This window comes from Mchenga conophoros, linkage group LG12 (assembly GCF_057382185.1).
Source record: "Mchenga conophoros isolate Kocher_MC1m ecotype Shallow Benthic linkage group LG12, M_conophoros_male_GT1.1, whole genome shotgun sequence".
Lineage (NCBI taxonomy): Eukaryota > Metazoa > Chordata > Actinopteri > Cichliformes > Cichlidae > Mchenga > Mchenga conophoros.
Window position 1 is genome coordinate 33,009,157 of NC_140537.1, and position 24,446 is coordinate 33,033,602.

General features: G+C 40.9%; 3 protein-coding genes across 3 annotated transcripts; 1 reads left to right on the forward strand and 2 right to left on the reverse strand.

Moving 5' to 3' along the window:
- Window positions 1-4,534: 4,534 nt before the first annotated feature.
- LOC146563022 (E3 ubiquitin-protein ligase TRIM35-like) lies at window positions 4,535-6,072 on the forward strand. The gene has a single exon (XM_085293185.1). It carries the CDS (start codon window positions 4,639-4,641, stop codon window positions 6,046-6,048), a length of 1,410 nt encoding a protein of 469 aa, XP_085149311.1. The 5' UTR covers window positions 4,535-4,638; the 3' UTR covers window positions 6,049-6,072.
- Window positions 6,073-6,988: 916 nt separating this feature from the next.
- LOC146563023 (E3 ubiquitin-protein ligase TRIM35-like) lies at window positions 6,989-14,359 on the reverse strand. Its single transcript, XM_085295370.1, has 3 exons — window positions 10,877-14,359; window positions 8,095-8,256; window positions 6,989-7,219 (listed from the first exon to the last, which is right to left on the reverse strand). Exon 1 carries the CDS (start codon window positions 14,233-14,235, stop codon window positions 12,811-12,813), a length of 1,425 nt encoding a protein of 474 aa, XP_085151496.1. The 5' UTR covers window positions 14,236-14,359; the 3' UTR covers window positions 6,989-7,219; window positions 8,095-8,256; window positions 10,877-12,810.
- Window positions 14,360-21,554: 7,195 nt separating this feature from the next.
- On the reverse strand, window positions 21,555-24,036 carry LOC146563024 (E3 ubiquitin-protein ligase TRIM35-like). Its single transcript, XM_085295371.1, has one exon. It carries the CDS (start codon window positions 23,885-23,887, stop codon window positions 22,469-22,471), a length of 1,419 nt encoding a protein of 472 aa, XP_085151497.1. The 5' UTR covers window positions 23,888-24,036; the 3' UTR covers window positions 21,555-22,468.
- Window positions 24,037-24,446: the final 410 nt, after the last annotated feature.

Genomic DNA, 24,446 nt, shown 5'->3' on the forward strand with positions numbered 1-24,446 from the left:
GGCTGACAAAAAGTCAGAGCTCTTTTGAGCCAACCATCCCTGTAACGCTAACTAATAATGACCTTATGAACTTCTTCACAAAAAAAATTGAATCATTAGAGAAAAAATGACCAATAATCATCCCACATATGTGACATTATCTACAGCTACTTTTAGTACCATTGATATTCATTTAGACTCTTTTTCTCCAATTGATCTTTCTGAGTTAACTTCAATAATTACTTCCTCCAAGCCATCAACGTGTCTTTTAGACCCCATTCCTACAAACCTGCTCAAAGAAGTCCTGTCATTAATTAATGCTTCGATCTTAAATATGATCAACCTATCTCTAATGATCGGCTATGTACCACAGGCCTTCAAGCTGGCTGTAGTTAAACCTTTACTCAAAAAGCCATCTCTAGACCCAGCAGTCTTAGCTAATTATAGGCCAATCTCCAACCTTCCTTTCATATCAAAAATCCTTGAAAGAGTTGTTGTCAAAAAGCTAACTGATCATCTGCAGAGGAATGGTTTATTTGAAGAGTTTCAGTCAGGTTTCAGAGCTCATCACAGCACAGAAACAGCTTTAGTGAAGGTTACAAATGATCTTCTTATGGCCTCTGACAGTGGACTCATCTCTGTGCTTGTCCTGCTAGACCTCAGTGCAGCGCTCGATACTGTCGACCATAATATCCTATTAGAGCGATTAGAACATACTGTAGGTATTACATGTACTGTGCTGCAGTTATTTGTATCATATCTATCTAACAGATAGATCTTTAGGGGTGGCTGTAGCTCAGGAGTTAGAGCAGGTCACCTACTGATTGGAAGGTTGGTGGTTTGATTCCTGGCTCCTCCAGTCTGCATGCCAAGTACCCTTGGGCAAGATACTAACCCCAAGTTGCTCTCTGATGCAGCCATCGGAGTGTGAATGTGTATAAATGTTGTTAGAAAAAGATATCCGAAAATGCAGCATGTTATATACAGCTCTCTGAGTACTCAGGGAGAGTAGAAAAGCGCTATATAGGAATCAGTCCATAATAGACTCCAATTTGTGCATGTAAATGGAGAGTCCTCTTTACACACTGAGGTTAATTATGGAGTTCCACAGGGTTCAGTGCTAGGACCAATTCTGTTTACATTATACATGTTTCCCTTAGGCAGCATCATTAGAAGACATAGCATACACTTTCACTGCTATGCTGATGACACCCAGCTCTATCCATCCATGAAGCCAGATAACACACACCATTTAGTTAAACTGTAGGAATGTCTTAAAGACATAAAGACCTGGATGACCGCTAACTTTCTGCTTCTTAATTCAGATAAAACTGAGGTTATTGTACTCGGCCCTGAAAATCTTAGAAATATGGTATCTAACTGTATCTATTATTGTACGATCTACTGTGCAATATAAAGCGCCTTGAGGTGACTGTTGTTGTGATTTGGTGCTATATACATAAAATTGAACTGAGTTGAATCGCGGTTTCTGTATTTTCCTGTGGACTGGTTTAAGTGTTTTTGTCAGCTGGTGGATAGAGCTGTACTCACTGTGATATCTCTCATTTCTAGGTCGAATGCGGAAACATGTGGAGGGAGCAGCACACTGTGTACATGGCACCAAGGAAAACAAAACTTCACCACATATCAAGGAGAGGAATCACAGCCTGGGAAATGGGAACACACTGTGGACTGTTGGCACTGTTTCATAGCCTTTTGTAAATAAACACACTTTTTCCATTCAGAACGTTCCGCATCTGGGTCCTCCTTCAACCAACCCTGACTGTGATGGTGAAGAAGAGTCTCCAGAGGATCAGAGTCCAGCTGGACTATGACAGGGGGGAGGTGTCCTTCTAGGACCCTGAAGACATGACTCACAGCTACACTCACAGAGACACTTTCACTGAGAAACTCTTCCCATATTTTGAGGTTGGAAATGCAGGAGATGCAAAACATCTGATATCAAAATCTGCTGAACTTTAAAGTGATTATTTTAACTGTGTATGTGATGGGCGGCTTTTTATATTTTTGCTTCTTTTAAATACATGGTTTCTGAATAATTCTCGTGTTTCACATGTAAATATTTGATCAGGTCAAAATCTGAATGATGATTTCATTGCTTTTCAAAGTTTTTGAATGTGAACAGTAAACTGTGACACTTATTAACTGACTAAAAGCAAGGGGGGCGAAGTCCAGGCCTCGAGGGCCGGTGTCCTGCAGGTTTTAGATATCACCATTGATCAACACACCTGAATCAAATGATTAGTTCATTACCAGGCCTCGGTATAACTTCAAAACATGCTGAGGAGGTAACTCCAAAATCAGCTGTGCTGGATCAAGGACACATCTAAAACCTGCAAGACACCAGCCCTTGAGACCTGAAGTTCCCCACCCCTGGACTAAAGACAGGAACAACAACCAGTTACTGAGCTGCTAGTTCTAGGTCCTGCTGTAAGTTGGATGTACGGACTTGTGATTTTCTTTTTCACCAGAATATGACTCATGACATGTGACAGTAAATTCTTCTGTGTTGTCAGTTTCAAGTATTTGTGTTGCATTTTCATTCAGTAGAAAATCCCCCATTCAGTAGACCCTCTACTTGATAACCTACTGTCGCGAAATCGATCAATGCAGAGCAGTGTCACAAACCACGGAGGCCCCAGAAAAGTGCAATCAAACGTTGAGTTTATTAACAGCCCGGAGAAAACATCAACATATGTCTTCTGACCAAAATACATGTTGTGGATACTTATAAAGCAGTGGGGTACACGCCCCCCCATGGCATCAATGACAGATTAAAATAGGTTCCAGACATTAGTCACAGTTAATCGTACATCTTTAATAGCTATAAGCAGACATAGAACTTCTCTTTTCTATAACACCTTCCATACAAGGTAATAAACTTCAAGCCCTCAGGGTCTTTGAGGCTAATTATTGACTCTGATCATCTGTTACCAAGTAGAATAAAATATAGTAAGACACCAAATGAGTTAAGGCCTCAGGCCGGACACATTAGATTATATGTATTATATGTACTGTAAGCATGCATTGCAGTTATCCTTCTATGTTCTAGTTTCCCTCAGCATGTATCACCTGGACAGTCACGCCAGTGAAGCTTAAGACCCTTAATGAACCGAACATCAACTCAAAATAAGCACAGATATGCAATGTGTATAAAATACTTCTAACCGTACTTGTAATAAAAGTTAACATAATGGAAGGATCCTCAAATGGACATCTTCAATAAACAACTGTAATGCAGTATCAATACTGTGAGAAATATTATTAGATGAAATAATGCTGTAAAGAATGTTATTAATGCAGTTATAATGATGCAGATTATATGGCAGCAATAAAAGAATTTCTGTATCTCCACACTACAGAAGATGAACGTTTCACAAACATGACTACAAAGGCACAATCACACACAAACACTGACACAAATAATAATTTAGTAATACTATCTTTGTTGTTTAACTGTCTTCATCATCCATCACTGAACATTCAAATACAGCAGAAACACAAAACGATCATTAATGTCATGTCATATTAAGTTATATCAACAAGTTTATATCAATTTATTTTTTCATCAGTATTACTAGTTTCTCATTGTCCACTGTCATGTTTTTATTTATTTATTTATTTATTTATTTTTATTTATTGGTATTTCTCACACTGGTCAGCTCATCACATTTCAGTTCATGACAGACTTGAAAGTTGGAGTCTAAAAGTTTAAAGTTTTATTCAGGTTTGAGGCCACAGCCCAGGTAGTAAAAGCAGATATTGTGTTTGGTGATTAATAATCAACTAGAAGACCATTACAACAGTTGAATTCTCTAAAAGAAATTTGCTTTCTTGAGATACTGTAATGTACAAGCTGTAAAGACGTTACATTTGTTGAATGTAGAAACTTTTTCGAACTGTAATGTCTTCAGAGATATTCAGGGATCCTGTGTCCTTGAGCTCAAACTACTTACAGGATGTCATCAGTTTACAGTATTACAATTGTCACTTTAATGAAATCTGATCAAATGAAATGTACTTGACTTGTATACATTTGGTTTATAACAAGGATATTTTCCTTAATGATTTATTCTATTTTGTATAAATAAGCATTTGGTTTGATATGTTTCAGTTGCATTTTAATAAAACATATTATCTTTTTTTAGGGGAGGAGATGAGAGCAGGGGTCTGGCAGGTTGTCAATCTCAATGTTGAATCCAAATTTATGACCTTGGCTACAACCACAACTTCTGTTCAAGCTGCAAACAAAAGTTCTGACAACAAGCTGAGTTGTGATACTTGAACTTGTGAAACGCCACAGCTTCATCTTCTTTGTGTCATTTTTATGTTCTGTTTAGTATAAAAAACTGAAAAGGTAAACATTTTTTACATTTTGGCTTTTATGTTTTTGTATGAAGCACAAACTGCAAAACTATCTGAATGACACAGACAGCGCCCTCTGGTGGATACAAATAATATATTCGTCTTTCAGTTTAACACGTGATTGTGATTCATGAAAATGAAAGTGAATTTCAACAGTTTTGAACTGAGCTGAGACGCCATTACAGGGAGTCAGATCTCTGCTGAAAAACACACATTTGGGGGATTTTAATCAGAAAGTTCAAGAGATGCTAATTTGGTGAGTTAAAAGATCAAATGGCTGAGAGAGCTCTTCTTGAAAATTTCCTGAGCTGCCATGTGTGTTCAGAGACTTTCAGAGATCCTGTGTCTCTGAGCTGCAACCACAGCTTCTGTTCAAGCTGCCTGCAGAAATTCTGGGAACAAACTAAAAACAAAAACTGTCCCATTTGTAAAAGAAAATCTTCAAAGCATTTTCTAATTGTGAACTTTACACTGAAAGAACTTGCTGACTCCTTTTCTGGAAGACAGAAATCTGGATCATCTGAGACAGAAAAAGAGAAGAAGTTAACAGTGGTGTGCAGTAAACATGAGGAAGTGCCTAAACTGTTCTGTGTGGACGAGCAGAGAGTTGTGTGTCCTGTGTGTGACTTTTCTCATCACCAGAGTCACAAAGTGGTTCCTGTAGAAGAAGCAGTCAGTGACCTGAAGGAGCAGCTGAAATCTGACTTAAAGTCTCTGCAGGACAAGAGGAACAAATACAAACAAGTGGAGGAAACATACAATGAAGTGATTCAACACTCCAAGAAGCAGCTGTTGTCCACAGAGAGGCAGATCAGAGCAGAGTTCAACAAGCTCCAGCAGTTCCTGAAAGAGGAAGAGGAGTCCAGACTGGCAGCTCTGAGGGAGGAAGAGGAGCAGAAGGGGAGGACTATCAGCAGAGAGATGAAGATGATTGAGGAGCAGATCTCCTCTCTGTCAGACAGCATCTCTGCTGTTGAAGAAGAGCTGCAGAAACACAGCGTGCCATTCCTCAGCAGTTATAAAGACACTCAGAGCAGAGCCAGAGCCCAGAGCTCAGTGTCAGATCCACAGCTGGTCTCAGGAGCACTGATAGATGTGGCCAAACACCTGGGCAACCTGTCCTTCAGAGTGTGGGAGAAGATGAAGGAGAAGGTCCACTTCAGTCCTGTCATTCTGGACCCAAACACTGCACACTGCTGTCTCTACCTGTCTGATGATCTGACCAGTGTGAGATGTGGAGACACATGGCAGCAGCTTCCTGATAATCCAGAGAGAAACCTGTATCCTGATGTTTTTGGCTCTGAGGGCTTCAGCTCAGGGAAACACAGCTGGGAGGTGGAGGTGGGAGACCATCCTGGCTGGATTGTGGGTTTAGTTAAAGAGTCAGTTGATAAGAATATATCTTCTCCTTCACCAAAATATGGAACCTGGTGTTTACTGCATAACAGTGGAAAATACAATAATGGTGATGGTCAGACTGTGAAAGTGAAGAAGAGTCTCCAGAGGATCAGAGTCCAGCTGGACTATGACAGGGGGGAGGTGTCCTTCTATGACCCTGAAGACATGACTCACATCTACACTTACAGAGACACTTTCACTGAGAAACTCTTCCCATATTTTGAAGTTTTAAATGCAGGAGATGCCAAAACCTCTGAAATCAAAATCTGTCAGACTGAGATTTGATTGTAAAGTGTTTCTTTATATTAACTGGGGTTTTTTTTCTTGTCTTGTCTTGTCTTGGGGGGGGGGGGGTTCCTTTCAGTCCAACAGCTTAATTTTAGGGAAATTATTAATCAATCTGTGTAACTTCATTATGAGGTTTTTTTTTATTTTATTGATTCAATGGAACTATTAGCAATTCAATGAAACCAAAGGAACTTTTTCATGTGAAAATCTATATATCTCTATCTATCTATCTATCTATCTATCTATCTATCTATCTATCTATCTATCTATCTATCTATCTATCTATCTATCTATCTATCTATCTATCTATCTATCTATCTATCTATCACACACACACACACACACAGGCAAGGTACTCTTTGTGTGTATGTAGACGTCATATGTTAATGAACTTATGCATATTCATGTAACCTCAATAAAAGAACAGTGGTACGGGAGAACGGACGAGAGCAACTGGGGTCAAGCGAAGGAACGGTGCTTGCCTACTTGTGTCTTGCTTTGCAGTGTAATTATATTGCCTTCAACGTTCCAGCGGATGGGTTCAAGCTACAAACCTATCTATCTATCTATCTATCTATCTATCTATCTATCTATCTATCTATCTATCTATCTATCTATCTATCTATCTATCTATCTATCTATCTATCTATCTATATATATATATATATATATATATGTATGTATGTATGTATGTATGCATCCAATCTGACATATAGACACAGACAAACAGGCACACACAGATACAGACATCCATTCCCACCCTCATGCTCTCATATGCAATTACTTTGCATATTCATGTTTGTTTTCTCCAGCAATAAAGCTGAGGTTTTGACTTATAATTCTGTGTTCGAGTCCTGCGTTTGGATCCTCACCCCCGCCTGCTGCACACAGAGCCCTGACAATTACAGGGAGTCAGACAAACACACATTTGGAGGATTTTAATCAGAATGTTCAACAGACACTGATTTGGTGAATTAAAAATAATTAAAGATCAAATGGCTGAGAAACTCAGACTTGTCAAAAAATTTCAAGCTGCCTGCAGAAATTCTGGGAACAAACTAAAAACAAAAACTGTCCCATTTGTAAGAGAAAATCTTTAAAGGATTTTCTAACTGTGATCTTTACACTGAAATAACTTGCTGATTCGCTGGGAGACAGAAATCTGGATCTGAAACACAAAGGGGAGAAAAAAAATTAACAGTGGTGTGCAGTAATGCAGTATCACTAACTTCACATATTGAGTGTCATTTTTGTGCTTTATTAAGATAAAGTAAAGCATGAGAGGTCAAAATTTAATACTTGTTTTCTTTTTATTTGGTTTTTGTGTTCAGGGGAACAGCCCATGCAGAAAATGTGAGTATCTGAATGACAGCCTAGCAGCGCCATCGGGTGGAGACAAATAACACTGTAGATACAAAGTGGAGGTTTGTACCACAAGTTATTTCCAAACTGAAAAAAGAAGGAGCATAAAGCTCCATAGCACTAATACTTTATGTAAGAATTTTATTATTTGACTGTTTTTTAGCTTTTGACCTTCTTTAAGAAGGATTTCTCTAATCTTCCCATAAACTGAAATAACCTTCCAAGTCCCACAGAAAATTAATTCAGTTAGATTTTTATTTTTACATAATGCCAACTCACAAATAGTCACCTTAAGACACTTTATATTTGGAGGTAAAGACCCTACAATAATAAAACTGGACAGGAAGTATCAGTTTGATTTATGCAGGGGATAGTGGATCTGCAGAGATGATTTTCTATGTTGCCCCGCTGTTTTCCTTTCCATTATAAGCTATAAAGTAGGATTCTCCACAACATCTGCCTGAATGCTTCCTCCATCGCTGATGGAGGACAATCCAGTCTCAGTGAATCCTTCTCAAGTCTATGCTGGAATAATTCTACAACAATACCAGGTTCAGATTTGTCATCATCATCATCATCATCATCATCATCATCATCATCATCATCATCATCATCATCATCATCATCATCATCATCATCATCATCATCATCAAGTGGTGCTGGATAGGACAAGTTACATACCCAGTACAGTTTGGAAAGCTTGTCCACAGCACATGTCAAGCTGTCATTCACAGGAACAATGACGTACTGCCTCTTTAGATCACCGATGCATATCAGCTGGGGTTGGTGTGTTGAGGGTGATGCTTCAGGACCACTGCAGAGTGATGCAATGCTTGTTCCAGGCTTAGAGACAGGGAAGATACAGATAGATTTTAGAGAAGTAATCAGTGAGGTTTAGACAGATCCTTTCCTCGGGTAAATACAGATGAAATACTGATTCCGGTCAAAAAGATCCTGAAAAAATTATTAGCAATTTTAGCTCATCGATGTTCAGCTTTCCACCTCTTTCCTCCAACAGCCAAAGCCATCTGTTCTCTGATTGGATAGTTAAATTTGTGATTGACATGACACTGGCCAATCAGATGAAAGTAAGAAAAATAGGGTCAAAATTCGTACTTGTAACTTGAAACTTGAGTGCAGACTTTCTCATGTATTTTTTTGGCTAAGTCCACACACAAATCTTTTTTACACATACAAATCCTGATTTACAAGTACAAAATATTTATGACCACAATTTGAGCCCATAGTTTAGTCTGTAGGAATCCACAGTCAGAGACTGGATCATACAGTTTTTCTCAGTCGCTTTGGTGCGTTCCTCAGAACACCATTAACATTTGCACAGCAGTTAGTGCATTTCCCAAAACAATTAGTGCAAACTGCAAAACCTAGTGGATAGCCTGCAAAAGCACGTCACATGCACAGAATTGATTATCCATACCTCAAAAGCAAGTATCCATGTCAATGAAACTGTCAGTGCCATCAAAATGAAAAGTCTTGACACCATCTTTATAAACAAGATAGTCAAATGGCATTGTCATGTTTCCACTATGACAGTTTATAATTTCAGTGTTTCCCATTGCAAAAACAATTGGTGACACCTGAAAATGCTGACGACAGCACTATGGCCTACCTGTACAGCCATCTGAAATGTGCAGTAAAGTCACTGTAGATGTTATGGGAGTCTTGGGAGTAACTGAGACACTGAATACGTACGTTTCACATTTCCATTGTGTAGAAGTGTTTGTAATCCTACAGAATTGTGCAAAAGAAAAATATGCTACAGTCACTTGTTCACTGTAGAATACATGTAAACACAAAATCACCCATTTGGTAGAGCTGTGCACTAATGTGTACAATAAACAGCACATGTAACAGTACAGTAAATCATTCTGGCACATCCAGACGTTCCTGTCTGTCTGGCCACATATTTTCATCTACATCACAACAGATGTTATCCCTCGCAATGCAGCGAGGAAAGTATCTCCTGGAGTGGCGAATCCATCCTCTGCAGGACCCTGCTGTGATGTCGTCACATGCTGCATCCATGGCTGCTAGCAGGGCCATTTGCTCATGTGGATTTCATTTTTCTTGAGTACTCTGTCAATTGTTGAAATTGAAACAGATTCAATATTGCCAAATACTGTGGAATTCTCTATGACAGCGCTTTGTATGTCTCTCAGCTTTATTGCATTGTTTGCAATGACCATTGCACAAATGGCTTCTTCTTGCTGTGGGGTAAAAAGGGGCCCTCTTCCGCCTCCGCGAGGTTGTCTTACAATCCTATGTGGTGCAGAGTGAACTTTTTGTGAAATTGCAAATACAGTACAGTAACATGTGATGTGTCTGAGATGGCACAGTACAGTACAGTGTATTACTGTTTGCATACCTGTTTTCCCTACGGAATGTTTGAATGATTGAACTGACAGTAGTTCTTCCAATATTGGGTTGCACCCTTCGACCAGCCTCCTCCATGGTGAGGCCGTGATTGACAACATGGTCCACAATTGTAGCCCTTATTTCATTAGGAATCCGCCTATATCTGCCTCTTCTCCCCCTTCCCCTTCCCCTTCCCCCCCGCATCCTCACCCCTCTTCCACGGTGCTGACCTTCCATTTTGTGTCACAGAAGTGTAGAAATGGTACACACTAGCTCCTGCGCAGTTTATATATGCTTGCCAATTGGGGATTCACAGGATTCATCCATAATTGACAGTGAACAAGTTGTTTGTCATTGGTTACAACTAAACTTTCACACGCCTCCTCATGAGTGACAGCTGTAATTCACCCGAGATCAACTGTTCAATTTCGGAGACATTTCCAGGAAAAATGATACAGAAAGGTATAGGATTTGCTTGACAGATGGCCAATATTTGGCATGTGATAACTAGTTCAACAATTTTGTGTGTGATGACTCAAGCAATGGATGTATGACTATTAGTTTTATTGGGAACGACTATTCAGCATCCATAGGTATGATTACTTTTGACTGACATGACATAAGCAAATGGAAATGTCAGAAAGCAGCAGGGAAATGTATGGAAGCAACTGATTCATGTCCAAAATCATTTGCAGTTTGTTCAGAGAGAGGAGAAATTGCTACTATGATGTGCACAAATGACTGAGTGTTGTGGAGGTTGAACTAATAGTTATGAGAATTTCAATTCTGATCTGAGAAACGCACCAAAGCGACTGAGAAAAACTGTAATAATGTTCTGAGGAAGAAAGGACATGTCAGTGAACAACACTTTGCAGTTCTCCTCAGAGGTATATGGGTCACGGGAAAACAATCACATATTTGCTAAGCAAGTTTAACTGAAACAAAACAGATGCTCTGATTTCAGAATAACAAGACTATAAATAATGTTCAAAGTTCAAAGATATACAATTCTCAAGTAGGTGGGAACAAGTGTAATTATCAAAGAGCGTAGTGGAATTTACATTTTTAAAATGCTAAATTTACTTACAAATCCTTCACCCTGTGCAGCCACTCGTGGTGATGATGCTTTTTGCTACAGTCAGCTTCTCTGCACTAAGAAGGTAACTGGAAAACAAAGGTACACACGGGTGATCACACCCACAAACTACACCCTTTTTGGCTCCTACCTCAAAGCACACTGTGTTCTGTTGATCTTATGTGCTGCACAATAATGTTTAATATTTAGTATTTACTGTCATATTCCCATATATCATTGTGATGTTGTTTATTCTATTACTCTTGTTCTCTTCTGCTTGTTTTCTTTTTTCTTTCTCAGCAGGTGATCCAGGTGATCGATATATGCTTTTTTTTCTTTTTTTTTCTCTGCTCATTCTGTTGGTTTTTGGTTTTTGCCCTTCTCCCCCGTCCCTCTTCTCAGCTGTTTCTCTTTCCCTCTTTCTTTCTCCCCTTCTTTCCCCCAGTCAAGTCTGTCCCGTATTCAGCAAGTGAAAATAAAATAAACAATAAAAGGTGAATCAAATGGACCATTACGGCAAGGCTGGGATGGTCAATTTGGTAAAGTAAATCCGTTGGGCATCTTTCTTTGCCTTTAGACAACAATTCTGATGGCAAAAGAGCCAAACGGGACAGGCAAAAAAAAACAAAAAAAAAACAAAGGTACCCTTTCTTGCTTCAGTGCACTTCAACTTTTTTAAAGTGAAATGTTCACTGCTAAACTTTAACAAAAGGCGCTATACTTACAAACCACACCTCTCCACCAAATCTCCTACACAAATCTTCACAAGGAGATTCCTCAATGGCACTGACAGGGTGCCTGTGGTCTCGTACTCCTGAAGGATTTGTGGGTCTTTGCTTTTAAATAGTGACTTTAGCAGCTGACTGTGCTGTGTAGAGGCAACAGCAGACACTTTACCTTCTGCAGTAATCTTCAAAGTCATGACAGCCAATTTCCACAGAACACAGAAGCATGAGTTTACTCAAGAAGCAGCAGCAGAAGGAGGTGTTTCTTAATCACCATGATTATGATTCAATAACTGAAAAAAATCCTGAATAATAATGAAACCGATTTCATCCCTGTAGTTGCTACTTGGTGAATAAACCTGATCCTGATTGATTCGTGATTAAAAGTTAATAACTCTTTAAAGACATTTTATGGAAACTGGAGAAATGCAAAGTGGATCTGATTTTAATCAGTTTCTCCAAGACAAGTTTCAGCATGTTGCAGCAATAAGCCTTTAAAAGAACACACACATACTTTAGTTAATCATACTATATGTGAAAACTCCTATTATCATTATTAACTCATATTAACCGGTGATAAGTAATTATACAAAATATAATTATACAAAAATATCACACCCCTTTGCCCTCTGTTATCACACTTATGCTGGGCAGACACTGTGCGATTTTTTCAGTCGCGCGATTCAGCTCAAACTGCACGATTGACTCGCAGGGGTTAGAAGTTTGTAGGTCACGATGCAGGGTCTCACACTATACGGCCCGATGCTCTGATGCGACCTGAGTGCTCACACTGTGCGTCCATAAAAATGAAGGTTATAACAGAAATTCTGTCGCTCTCTCTCTCTCTCTGTCTTTCACTCACACAGACACGCACACCACCACCATCAACTTTGCTAAATTGCTAATGAAAAACATTGATCAGGCAGCTGTGATTGAGCAGCAGTGTAGATCCAACTATTTTCACGGTTGTTGTGGTCGTGATAATTTTGTGATGCCACATCGAAAAGGCTCGGATGAGCTTTCCAAAGTTCTACAAGTTGTGCCTCCATCGCTTGTGTCCAGATCACACGCTGCACTGCCGTGCAGTGCTAATAGTTCCACTAGAACAACAAAATAAAACAAAACCTGATAATGAAGTTAGACAGTGTGATTAATAATTTCCCTAAAATTAACCCTGTTGCTGTACTGAAAAAACAGTTAAAACAAAGAATCACTTTACAATCAAATCTCAGTCTGACAGATTTTGATTTCAGAGGTTTTGGCGTCTCCTGCATTTCCAATATTAAAATATGGGAAGAGTTTCTCAGTGAAAGTGTCTCTGTGGGTGTAGATGTGAGTCATGTCTTCAGGGTCATAGAAGGACACCTCCCCCCTGTCATAGTCCAGCTGGACTCTGATCCTCTGGAGACTCTTCTTCACTGTCACAGTCTGACCAACACCATTATTGTATTTTCCACTGTCATAATTTAAACACAAGATTCCAAATTCTGGTGATGCACAAGGTTCATTCTTATCAGCTGACTCTTTAACTAAACCTACAATCCAGTCAGGATGGTCTCCCACCTCCACCTCCCAGCTGTGTTTCCCTGAGCTGAAGCCCTCAGAGCCAAAAACATCATGATACTCAGTGTTTCTCTCTGGATTATCAGGAAGTTGCTGCTTTGTGTCTCCCCGCCTCACACTGGTCAGATCATCAGACAGGTAGAGACAGCAGTATGCAGTGTTTGGGTCCAGAATGACAGGACTGAAGTGGACCTTCTCCTTCATCTTCTCCCACACTCTGAAGGACAGGTTGCCCAGGTGTTTGGCCACATCTATCAGTGCTCCTGAGACCAGCTGTGGATCTGACACTGAGCTCTGGGCTCTGGCTCTGCTCTGAGTGTCTTTATAACTGCTGAGGAATGGCACGCTGTGTTTCTGCAGCTCTTCTTCAACAGCAGAGATGCTGTCTGACAGAGAGGAGATCTGCTCCTCAATCATCTTCATCTCTCTGCTGATAGTCCTCCCCTTCTGCTCCTCTTCCTCCCTCAGAGCTGCCAGTCTGGACTCCTCTTCCTCTTTCAGGAACTGCTGGAGCTTGTTGAACTCTGCTCTGATCTGCCTCTCTGTGGACAACAGCTGCTTCTTCATGTGTTCCCTCATTTCATTGTATGTTTTCTCCACTTGTTTGTATTTGTTCCTCTTGTCCTGCAGAGACTTTAAGTCAGATTTCAGCTGCTCCTTCAGGTCACTGACTGCTTCTTCTACAGGAACCACTTTGTGACTCTGGTGGAGAGAAAAGTCACACACAGGACACACAGCTCTGTCTTCATCCTCACAGTACCAGTAAGGGACGTCTGGATGTTTATCACACACCACCTCCTCCTTCTCTTCCTCCTTCTCGTTTTCTGTCTCAGGTGAGCTCTCACTGTGTCTCTTAGCAAAGGAGTCAGCAAGTTCTTTGAGAGCAAAGTTCATGGATGGTTCATCCTTTGAAGATTTTCTTTTACAAATGGGACAGTTTTTGTTTTTAGTTTGTTCCCAGAATTTCTGCAGGCAGCTTGAACAGAAGCTGTGGCTGCAGCTCAGAGACACAGGATCTCTGAAAGTCTCTGAACACACATGGCAGCTCAGATAGTTTTCAAAAAGTCTAAGTTTCTCAGCCATTTGATCTTTAAGTATTTTTAACTCACCAAATTAGTGTCTCTTGAACTTTCTGATTAAAATCCTCCAAACGTGTGTTTTTCAGCAGAGATCTGACTCCCTGTAATGGCGTCTCAGCTCAGTTCAAAAGTGTCGGAATTTACTTTCATTTTCATGAATCACGATCACGTGTTAAACTGAAACATGCACATAACACTTGTGTCCGTCAGAGGGCGCTGTGTGTGTCATTCAGATAGTTTTCAGTTTGTGCTCCTTAAAACGACACCAAAGTGAAAAATGAAGAAAATCTTGACTTCTCCATTTTAAAAAAAGAGAAGAGAAGCTAAATAGAAAATAAAAATGAGACAAAGGAGGAGAAATCTGAGTTGTTTCAGAAGTTCAACTATCACAAGTCAGCTTGTTCTCAGAATTTTTATCTGCAGTTTGAACTAAAGTTTTCGTTGCAGCCAAAGACAGAATTTTGGATTGATCACAGGGTTTAGATTGTCAACATGCCAGACCTCTGCTCTCACACTCAAAACAAAGAAACATTCTTGACCCTCATGAACATGAAGCAATAATTTAGAATAAAATGCAGCTGAAATATATAAAATCAAAGGTTTATTTTCTCAAATAATACATCATTAAAATATGTTTGTTATAAACTAAATGTGTACCAGTGAATACATTTATACATTAATAACCACCAAACACAATATCTGCTTTTGCTACCTGGTCTGTGGCCTCAAACCTGCATAAGATTTTAGACCTTTAGACTCCAACTTTCAAGTTTGTCTTGAACTGAAATGTGATGAGATGGTGATGTCACCAAAATAATAATGAAAAATAAAGAGAAGAATCACAGTGGACACTGGGAAACCAGAAATGCTGATAATGAAACATAAACAAACTGATATAAACTTGTTGATATGACATTAAACTGTGACAACACAGAAGAATTTGCAGTCATGTTTAAGGTACTACTGCCTCAATCACATCCACTTTTTTATGAAACAGAACACCGTAGAGCTTTTATAAATGCATTATATGAATCCATGACAAGACATCAATTACTAGAAGTTGGGAAATTACTGTGTTAAAGCAGCCAATTTCACGTACAGGGTTTCTCTAATGGTGTGAGATCTGGCAGGTGTCTAGTCACAAAATACATTTAACAAGTATTTTGATCATTCACTTAAAGAAGCAGCAGCGCTCTTAAGACTTTTCTGTGACTGATGAAGTCAGACAGAGTTTGTGTGAGAAACCAGAATTAGGCTGTTGTTGTTAGGCTGTACAATAAATGCACAAAGTCACATATAACTGTCATGGTCCCCGTGCCTGCCCAGCCGGCCTCACAAGGCTACACTTGTGTTTTTGCTTTCTCTCTCCCCCCCCCTACGTCTCTGCCTGGGAGGAGCTCACTGCTGGCTCCCGCCCTTGGCTCACACACCTGTTGGCGATCAGCTGATTTCCCGACTACTATTTGAGGCTGGGACACAGATCTTCTCATCGCTGGATGATTGTGCTACTAACGTTAGTCTCTCTTCCCAGCTCCCGTGGTCTTGTACCTTTACGCCCTACCTTCGTGACTTGTGAGTGATTTTTCCCTTTCTTGTTCCAGTTTACCTTCCCGGACCTGTGACCTCCCAGCTGTACGAACGTGTGTGAGTTGGATGTGAGGACGTGAGCGAGCGTGAGAGAGAGAACCTTCCCCTAATCCCTTGGAACCCTGGATTTTTCCCCGTCACTGTATATATTATCGCACTGGTGTGTAAATAAACGGCGCTCTGAGACGTCAACCTGTTCTGCGCTTGAGTCCCTGCTTTCAGATTGTGACAATAACAGTGTTAAGCCAATGATGATATTTTAATATTCTTCATAGAAATGAATGTATGAAACAGTGCATTAGCTTATGATTAATAAAAACATATTCAAAACCACAATTGTTTAATTCTGGAGAGATCACTAAATGGCAGCAATAAATACTTGATTAAATAGGCTGATGCTAGTACTGGGTACCTTGTTTAGTGGGGTGTAAGTAAACTGTGTTAATTTGAATTAGCATTAGGAGACTTATACGGTAATTTTTACAGAATCCTAAACTGCTGATGATGCAGCCCATCAGCTTTCATTGGCATTACATGATTTACAAAATGACTGAATGACTCATGGCTGTGCCTTAATGTTAAAAAGACTGTATCAATGTTTTTTTAGTAAACCTAAAACTACCTTGGCTGCAGTAAAAGTTTGTTTGGGTGCACAAAAACTAATTAATAATGTTGAGGATTTAAGTATTTGGGAGTACTGCTAGACTCAAAATTACCCTTTAAAAAAAACACGTTTAATAGAATAGAATAGAATAGAATTCAACTTTATTGTCATTGCACATGCACAGGTACAGGGCAACGAAATGCAGTTTGCATCCATCCAGAAGTGCTTAGTGATATAGATATATTACAATATATATTAGCAATAATATAGATATGTAAGTATATTACAGAAATGGGTCTATTATGTTATAATGTACACGGTATGAAGTATGTTGTGAATATTCTATAACTATAAGTATGTACAGGCTGTAGTGAGTACAAGCTATGTACAGGATATGGACAGGATATAAATATGAAAAACTATACAGAATATGAAATAAATAACTTTACAGGAATCTGAGATATACAGCTATACAGAAATGGGAACTATGCAAGTTGTAAACAGTTGTAGGGTTAAAAATTATCTTATGTACAGAATGATTATTTACACAGAGCTATACAGTAGTGCAGTTAAGGTAAGTGAGGGTGTGGATAATTTCTACAGAGGCTATATAAAGTGCTAGTGGTGCTAAAAAGTGCTAAAAAGTAGTGAGAACTGTAAATGTTAATATACGGAACTTTAGACATATCCACACATCATTAACGGACTACTCTACTTTCGCCTTCCCACCCGGCAGATGCCGCATCACCACCTTCACCTCCGGATCAACCATCAGTAGCTGTAGCGCAGCCGGAGGTGCTCAGGGAGCGGGAGGAGCCCGCACCGCCAGCTGCGGAGCCCTGCGAGCCGGAGCAGGAGCCCGGAGAGCGGGAGGAGCCCGCACCGCCAGCTGCGGAGCCCAGCGAGCCGGAGCCCGGAGAGCGGGAGGAACCCGCACCGCCAGCTGGGGAGCCCTGCGAGCCGGAGCAGGATCAGCTCTGCGAGCCGGAGCTCAGCGAGCGGGAGGAGCTCGCGCTGCCCGAGCAGGAGCTCAACGAGCGGGAGCCGGAGGTCGGCGAGCCGGAGGAGCTCGCGCTGCCCGAGCAGGAGCTCAACGAGCGGGAGCCGGAGGTCGGCGAGCCACCAGCTGAGGAGGTCGGCGAGCCGGAGGGACCTCCACGTCTAGCGCGCCCTCCACGCCCTCCACGCCGCCCACGTCTAGCGCGCCCTCCACGCCATCCACGTCCAGTGCGTCAACGTCAGCGACCAGCGCGTCATAGACCGTGTGCCACACCTCGCTGTTGCTTACCGGAGCAGCGACGTTGCCACCGGACCCGTGGCAGGCCGCCAGAGGAGCAGCGCTGCCACCGGAGGAGCAGCGCCGCCACCGTACCTGTGGCAGGCCCCCGGAACTGTTTTGCTGCTGCTGCCGGACCCGTGGCCATCCGCCGGAGCTGCAACGTTGCCGCCATTGGACTCGAGGTAGGCCCCCTGAACTCTTTTGTTGTAATGATGGGCCGCCTGAGACTGTTTTGTGGCGTTTTTTCTTTTTTTTTGCTCCGCTGCAGGATGCGCAGTCGGGCTTTGGGACTGTGACCTTGGGGGGGTTGTTTCTTTTGTGGTTTTTGCTTGTTTTGGTTCTGGCCCTCCGTCCTGGACCCCCGCCGCCCGCCCTGGGTTGGTTGTACTGTGGTTTTTTGGTTTGTGTTTTTGTTTTTGGGTCGTCGGGAGCCGACCCTTAGAGGGGGGGGGGGGTACTGTCAGGGTCCTGGGACTGGGTGACCCAGGACCCCTGGGCAGTCATGGACCTGTTATATTATTATGCATTTTTGGTGTTGCTTCCCCTTCTCTATGCTTGTACATATATGTGTGTGTGGCTGTGTGTCTGAGCACTTGTTTATAGGCGCCGTCAGGTCTGGGGGGTGTGGCCCGGCTAGGGGACTGGCCACACCCGAAGCCACACACCTGCTGCTGATCAGGCCTCGTCGGGGGAGCTACTTAAGAGAGTCTTGGAGCGCCCACCGGCGCGGGATCATTGCTTGGGACTCCACGTTAGTTACCCAGTTTAGGTTTTGTCGTGAAGTGTATGCCTGCCATTGTTGAGTGTCCTGACAGCTGCCGCTATTGTTTCCCGCAGGAGGAGCGTGGAAGGCTTGGAGAGCAGCGAGCACCGGAGGGTGCTGACACGGGAGCAGAGAGCACTAGGAGGACACGACACGGGAGTCTGGGGAAAACACTGGGATTCATTGTTGCTTTCTACCACACTGTAAATAAACGCACTGCTTGTAATTTGAGCTCCGCGCCTGGGTCCTCCTTTCCCACATTCCCCCACGGTTTGCCACGCCAGGAAGTAGAAGCAGGATCAAGGATGAGTTAACAGCAAATGGCAGTGACAGCTCTCTGCAGACTGTAGTTTATATGACTCACTTTAAAGTTTGCCTGTTGTAATTATGAAATTAACTATCAAAATATAGCTGCCAAGCTAACAAAATCAAATGAGAAGCATCATGCACCACTTTGTGTACTGACAAATTCTGCAAATAGAAATGCAGGATGTTGCTCATTTCTTAATCGGGTTTATTCAGAACGTGTGAATGAACTCATGAAGAACCTTAATGTAACAGTGACCTGTGTCTAAATGAATAACATCACTTTATACGTTGAGCAAACCTGAACTTTTACATAAGGCAGGATTGAAAGTGGTTTTGGAGAGCTCATTCACAAACTATGATGTTATAGTGATGATTCCCACAATTTCAGCTGCAGCCTCCTCTTGTCTGAAGCTTCTGCCTCCTGCTCTCCACTCTCTTGTTAAAAGACAATAAGAAGACATACATGACAAAAATAGTGAGCCAGAAACCAACAGATTACCCACATGATAGCCTCAGACTCCTCAGTGTTTCAGTGTGTCTGACCACCTAAAAAGCAGGTGTCCAAAAGCAGTGTTGCCTCACAGCAAGAAGGCCCCAAGTTCATCTCCATCACCTGGGCCTTTCTGTGTGGACTTGTCATGTTTGTGTGGGTTCTCTCCGGCCTTTTTTCCACCTCCACTTGATATCTACAATATGTTATTTGTCTTCACCAGATGGCGCTGCTAGGCTGTCGTTCAGATACTCATATTATTTGTGTGAGTAGTTGCCCTCAAAACAAAAAAGGAAAAGAAGTAAAACATTTTGACAACTCATGTTTTACTTTATCTTAATATAGCAAAAAAAAAAAATGAGACCAAGAATGTGAAGTGTATCTTACGTATTGAAGAACAATGCAATCAGTAGAGGTGGGCAGATCGATCCAAGTATTGATAGTATCGATACCGACTCTGGTATTGCTATGGGATCAAGTCTACCATGATAGGATTGATGCTTTGTTTCTATCCCCACATATTTGTATTAAATTCATGCATTTTTTGGAGATTAAAATTATACCTCAAACATGCAGTCTGAGGTATAATTGTTACATGCCACGACAAGTGGCACTGTTATTCCTCTGTTTCTCTTGTCTTTCAAGTGTAAGGCCTGTATCTATTGGCCCATTTAAAGTTAATTGGTATGTGTCTATTGGCTGATCTGTGCACAGTAGGTCAATCACTTGCCAGGGATCATTACAAAATGGCAGCTGCCTAGCCAGTCAGACCTGCTTCTGACTCTCTCTGTGTTTCTGTGTGTGATCTTAAGGTGTAAATCTCAGCTTAAAGCTCACAAAACTATTTCAACACAGCAAACAGCTAAAACAGGAAATAACAGCAGGTGAATGGATTTAAACACAAAGTGTGGATCTTTCATCCGATGTCACGTACGTGGACATGCTGTCAGGAGCTGAAAGCCGACACCTCACAGATTCTGCAGCTGCAGGTTTCGTCACTCTAAGACCAAAATTCACTGAACCAGCAGCAAAAGAAGATCAAAACTACATTTCACACTTAAAAAATTGTTATGAATTTCCCTCTTACTTTAGCTGTTTTGCTCCCACCAGGATAAAAATCACACTTTTTGTAGAGCAGTGTCTCCAGTGTCTCCTGTAGAGCAGCGTGAAACTGTCATAGTTTCACGCTCTGACGGACACCTCCCTGCGTTCGGAGAGAAATCCTGCTCAAGCGAGTAAATTGACTTTTGACAGTTTGGAGGCGGAGCCCAAACGAGGACGGGGTCCTAATGTGAGTTACTCTGTGGCAGCGACAGAAATGCTGTTTTAAACTGTATTTGTTTACAATTTGAAAAATAAAGTTTGCTGAATTCATTGTTAACAGTTATTGTTTGCGTGCAGCGGTGGAAATACAGACAACTGTCACTGGATTATTTAATGTTGAAGAAATCTTTAAACCAGAGGATTCTAGTTCTGAAGCCTCTGCACTACAGTGACACCAGAGAGCAGAGACATTTTAACCAGTGGAGTTTTGGCCAGATTCTTTCCCTGCAGGAGAGCTTTGTGGGTGTTGGTCGAGGCCTGTACTGCCCTCTCTCCCCCTCTGAATGTGTGGTGGTTGCAGATGACACACAAGACTCAAACTTACAGACACTACAGCGACCACATCAGCAGCAGCAGTTTGATTTGATCCTAAAGAGACAATTTGCTTTATCGCAGCAGGATTCTGGATTTGAGCTGATCAGACTGACACTGACCTGAGGTGAAAGTGAGATTAGACATTTTATTTGTTTATTTAAAATATTTACAGATGAACTTGGCTCAGTCTTAGTGTTCTGTTTATCTGTTAAGTGAAGCCATTTCTAACATTTAATGATTTACATTTAAAAATGGGATAAGTGTAAATGTTTACAGTGTAAACATTTTTACTAGATAAGAAAATCTGAACTTTGTCTCCATCTTGTGCGTAAATATAATATACAAATAAAACATCACTATTATAAAGCTGCACCTTCATCTGAAATCTCTGCAGCTTTGTTCATACAAACTATTTTCTGAGTTTGTAAACATACAGATTAGCTGTGAGAATGTAAAGTTTATCAATGATCACATTTGATTTCTGTCTGGGGTTAAATGTGAGTGTTGGTCTGAAAAAAAGATTTAAAATGTAGCTGCTTAAAATAAATTCTTGATTTTATCAAATCTGCTGATTGTTTCAATAAAACAGCTTCAGCACAACAAGAATATTTACAAACTAATAGAAGCAAATAATATTTTATTCTTAGGAGTCAGTTAAATGTAAACACAACAATCAAAGTGAGTTTCCAAGTTAAATGAATCTGAACTAATGACTGTGTCTGAAAAGCTGATTTACTGTCAAACACAACAACAACAGAATCACTGAATTTATTTATTTCACTTCACAGAAACATTTTGTGATCTCAATAATCAAAGAGAGCAGTTAAAGAATAACATTGAAGTACAAATCAAAGGTAGGTGATTCACTGAAACACTGAGACTGAGAGTGAAGTTTGAAAATCAAATTAAAACCTAATTATGAAACATGAGAAGATCCAGAAATCTTTCAAACTGTGAGAGATGTCAGCTTCTGATTAAGGTTAAAAACAACACAAGAAAGAACATTTTTAATGAATTCAGTCAAGTGTAGTTACACTGATGAGACAGCGTCAGAACTTAGAAGTCATTTCTTTGAATTTGGAAAACTTTAAAGAAGACGTGTTACTTTCAAATGTTATTTAACTGAAAACAAGACGCTGATAATCAGGACATTTAAATCTTGTAGTTGTAAAGTTGACTCTTGCTGATGTTTAATCATGAATCCTTCTTTTAAGAAGTGTCACAGTTTGCTGTTCACACTCAACAACTTTGAAAAGCAAAGAAATCATCATTCAGATTTTAAAACTATCAAAAGTATTTACACGAACAACATGACAAATATTCTGAAAATATTAATTTAAAAGAAACAAGAAAAAAATGTAAAAGTTTCTTACAGAAACTCGAGTGGGTCACAAGATTTTCACATGAAAAAGTTGCTTTGGTTTCATTGAATTGCTAATAGTTCCACTAGAACAACAAAATGAAATAAAACCTGATAATGAAGTTAGACAGTGCGATTAATAATTTCCCCAAAATTAACCCTGTTGCTGTACTGAAAAAACAGTTAAAATAAAGAATCACTTTACAATCAAATCTCAGTCTGACAGATTTTGATATCAGAGGTTTTGGTGTCTCCTGCCTTTCCAATACCAAAGTATGGGAAGAGTTTCTCAGTGAAAGTGTGTCTGTGAGTGTAGATGTGAGTCATGTCTTCAGGGTGATAGAAGGACACCTCCCCCCTGTCATAGTCCAGCTGGACTCTGATCCTCATGAGACTCTTCTTCACTGTCACAGTCTGACCATCACTATTAGTGTATTTTCCACTGTCATATTTTAAACACCAGATTCCATATTCTGGTGAAGCAGAACACTCTCCCTTCCTGTCAACTGACTCTTTAACTAAACCCACAAGCCAGTCAGGATGGTCTCCCACCTCCACCTCCCAGCTGTGTTTCCCTGAGCTGAAGCCCTCAGAGCCAAAAACATTGGGATGCTTAGTGTTTCTCTCTGGATTATCAGGAAGCTGCTGCCCTGTGTCTCCAAATCTCACACTGGTCAGATCATCAGACAGATAGAGCCAGCCACTTGCAGTGTTTGGGTCCAGAATGACAGGACTGAAGTGGACCTTCTCCTTCATCTTCTCCCACACTCTGAAGGACAGGTTGCCCAGGTGTTTGGCCACATCTATCAGTGCTCCTGAGACCAGCTGTGGATCTGACACTGAGCTCTGGGCTCTGGCTCTGCTCTGAGTGTCTTTATAACTGCTGAGGAATGGCACGCTGTGTTTCTGCAGCTCTTCTTCAACAGCAGAGATGCTGTCTGACAGAGAGGAGATCTGCTCCTCAATCATCTTCATCTCTCTGCTGATAGTCCTCCCCTTCTGCTCCTCTTCCTCCCTCAGAGCTGCCAGTCTGGACTCCTCTTCCTCTTTCAGGAACTGCTGGAGCTTGTTGAACTCTGCTCTGATCTGCCTCTCTGTGGACAACAGCTGCTTCTTGGAGTGTTGAATCACTTCATTGTATGTTTTCTCCACTTGTTTGTATTTGTTCCTCTTGTCCTGCAGAGACTTTAAGTCAGATTTCAGCTGCTCCTTCAGGTCACTGACTGCTTCTTCTACAGGAACCACTTTGTGACTCTGGTGGAGAGAAAAGTCACACACAGGACACACAACTCTCTGCTCGTCCACACAGAACAGTTTAGGCACTTCCTCATGTTTACTGCACACCACTGTTAATTTCTTCTCTCTCTTTTCTGTCTCAGATGATCCAGATTTCTGTCTCCCAGCAACTAAATCAGCAAGTTCTTTCAGTGTAAAGTTGGCAATAGGATGATCCTTTGAAGATTTTCTTTTACAAATGGGACAGTTTTTGTTTTTAGTTTGTTCCCAGAGTTTCTGCAGGCAGCTTGAACAGAAGCTGTGGTTACAGCTCAGAGACACAGGATCTCTGAAAGTCTCTGAACACACATGGCAGCTCAGGAAATTTTCAAGAAGAGCTCTCTCAGCCATTTGATCTTTAAGTATTTTTAACTCACCAAATTAGTGTCTCTCGAACTTTCTGATTAAAATCCTCCAAACGTGTGTTTTTCAGCAGAGATCTGACTCCCTGTAATGGCGTCTCAGCTCAGTTCAAAAGTGTCGGAATTTACTTTCATTTTCATGAATCACGATCACGTGTTAAACTGAAACACGCACATAACACTTGTGTCCGTCAGAGGGCGCTGTCAGAGTCATTCAGATAGTTTTCAGTTTGTGCTCCTTAAAACGACACAAAAGTGAAAAATTTAGAAAATTTTGACTTCTCCTTTAAAAAAAAACGAAACCTAAATAGAACATAAAAATGACACAAAGAAGGTGAAGCTGTGGTGTTTCAGAAGTTCAAGTAGGAAAAGTCAGCATGTTCTCAGAGTTTTTATCTGCAGTTTGAACTAAAGTTGTCGTTGCAGCCAAAGACATAAATTTGGATTCATCACAGGGTTTAGTTTGTCAACCTGCCAGACCTCTGCTCTCACACTCAAAACAAAGAAAAATTCTTGACCCTCATGAATATGAAGCAATAATTCTGAGT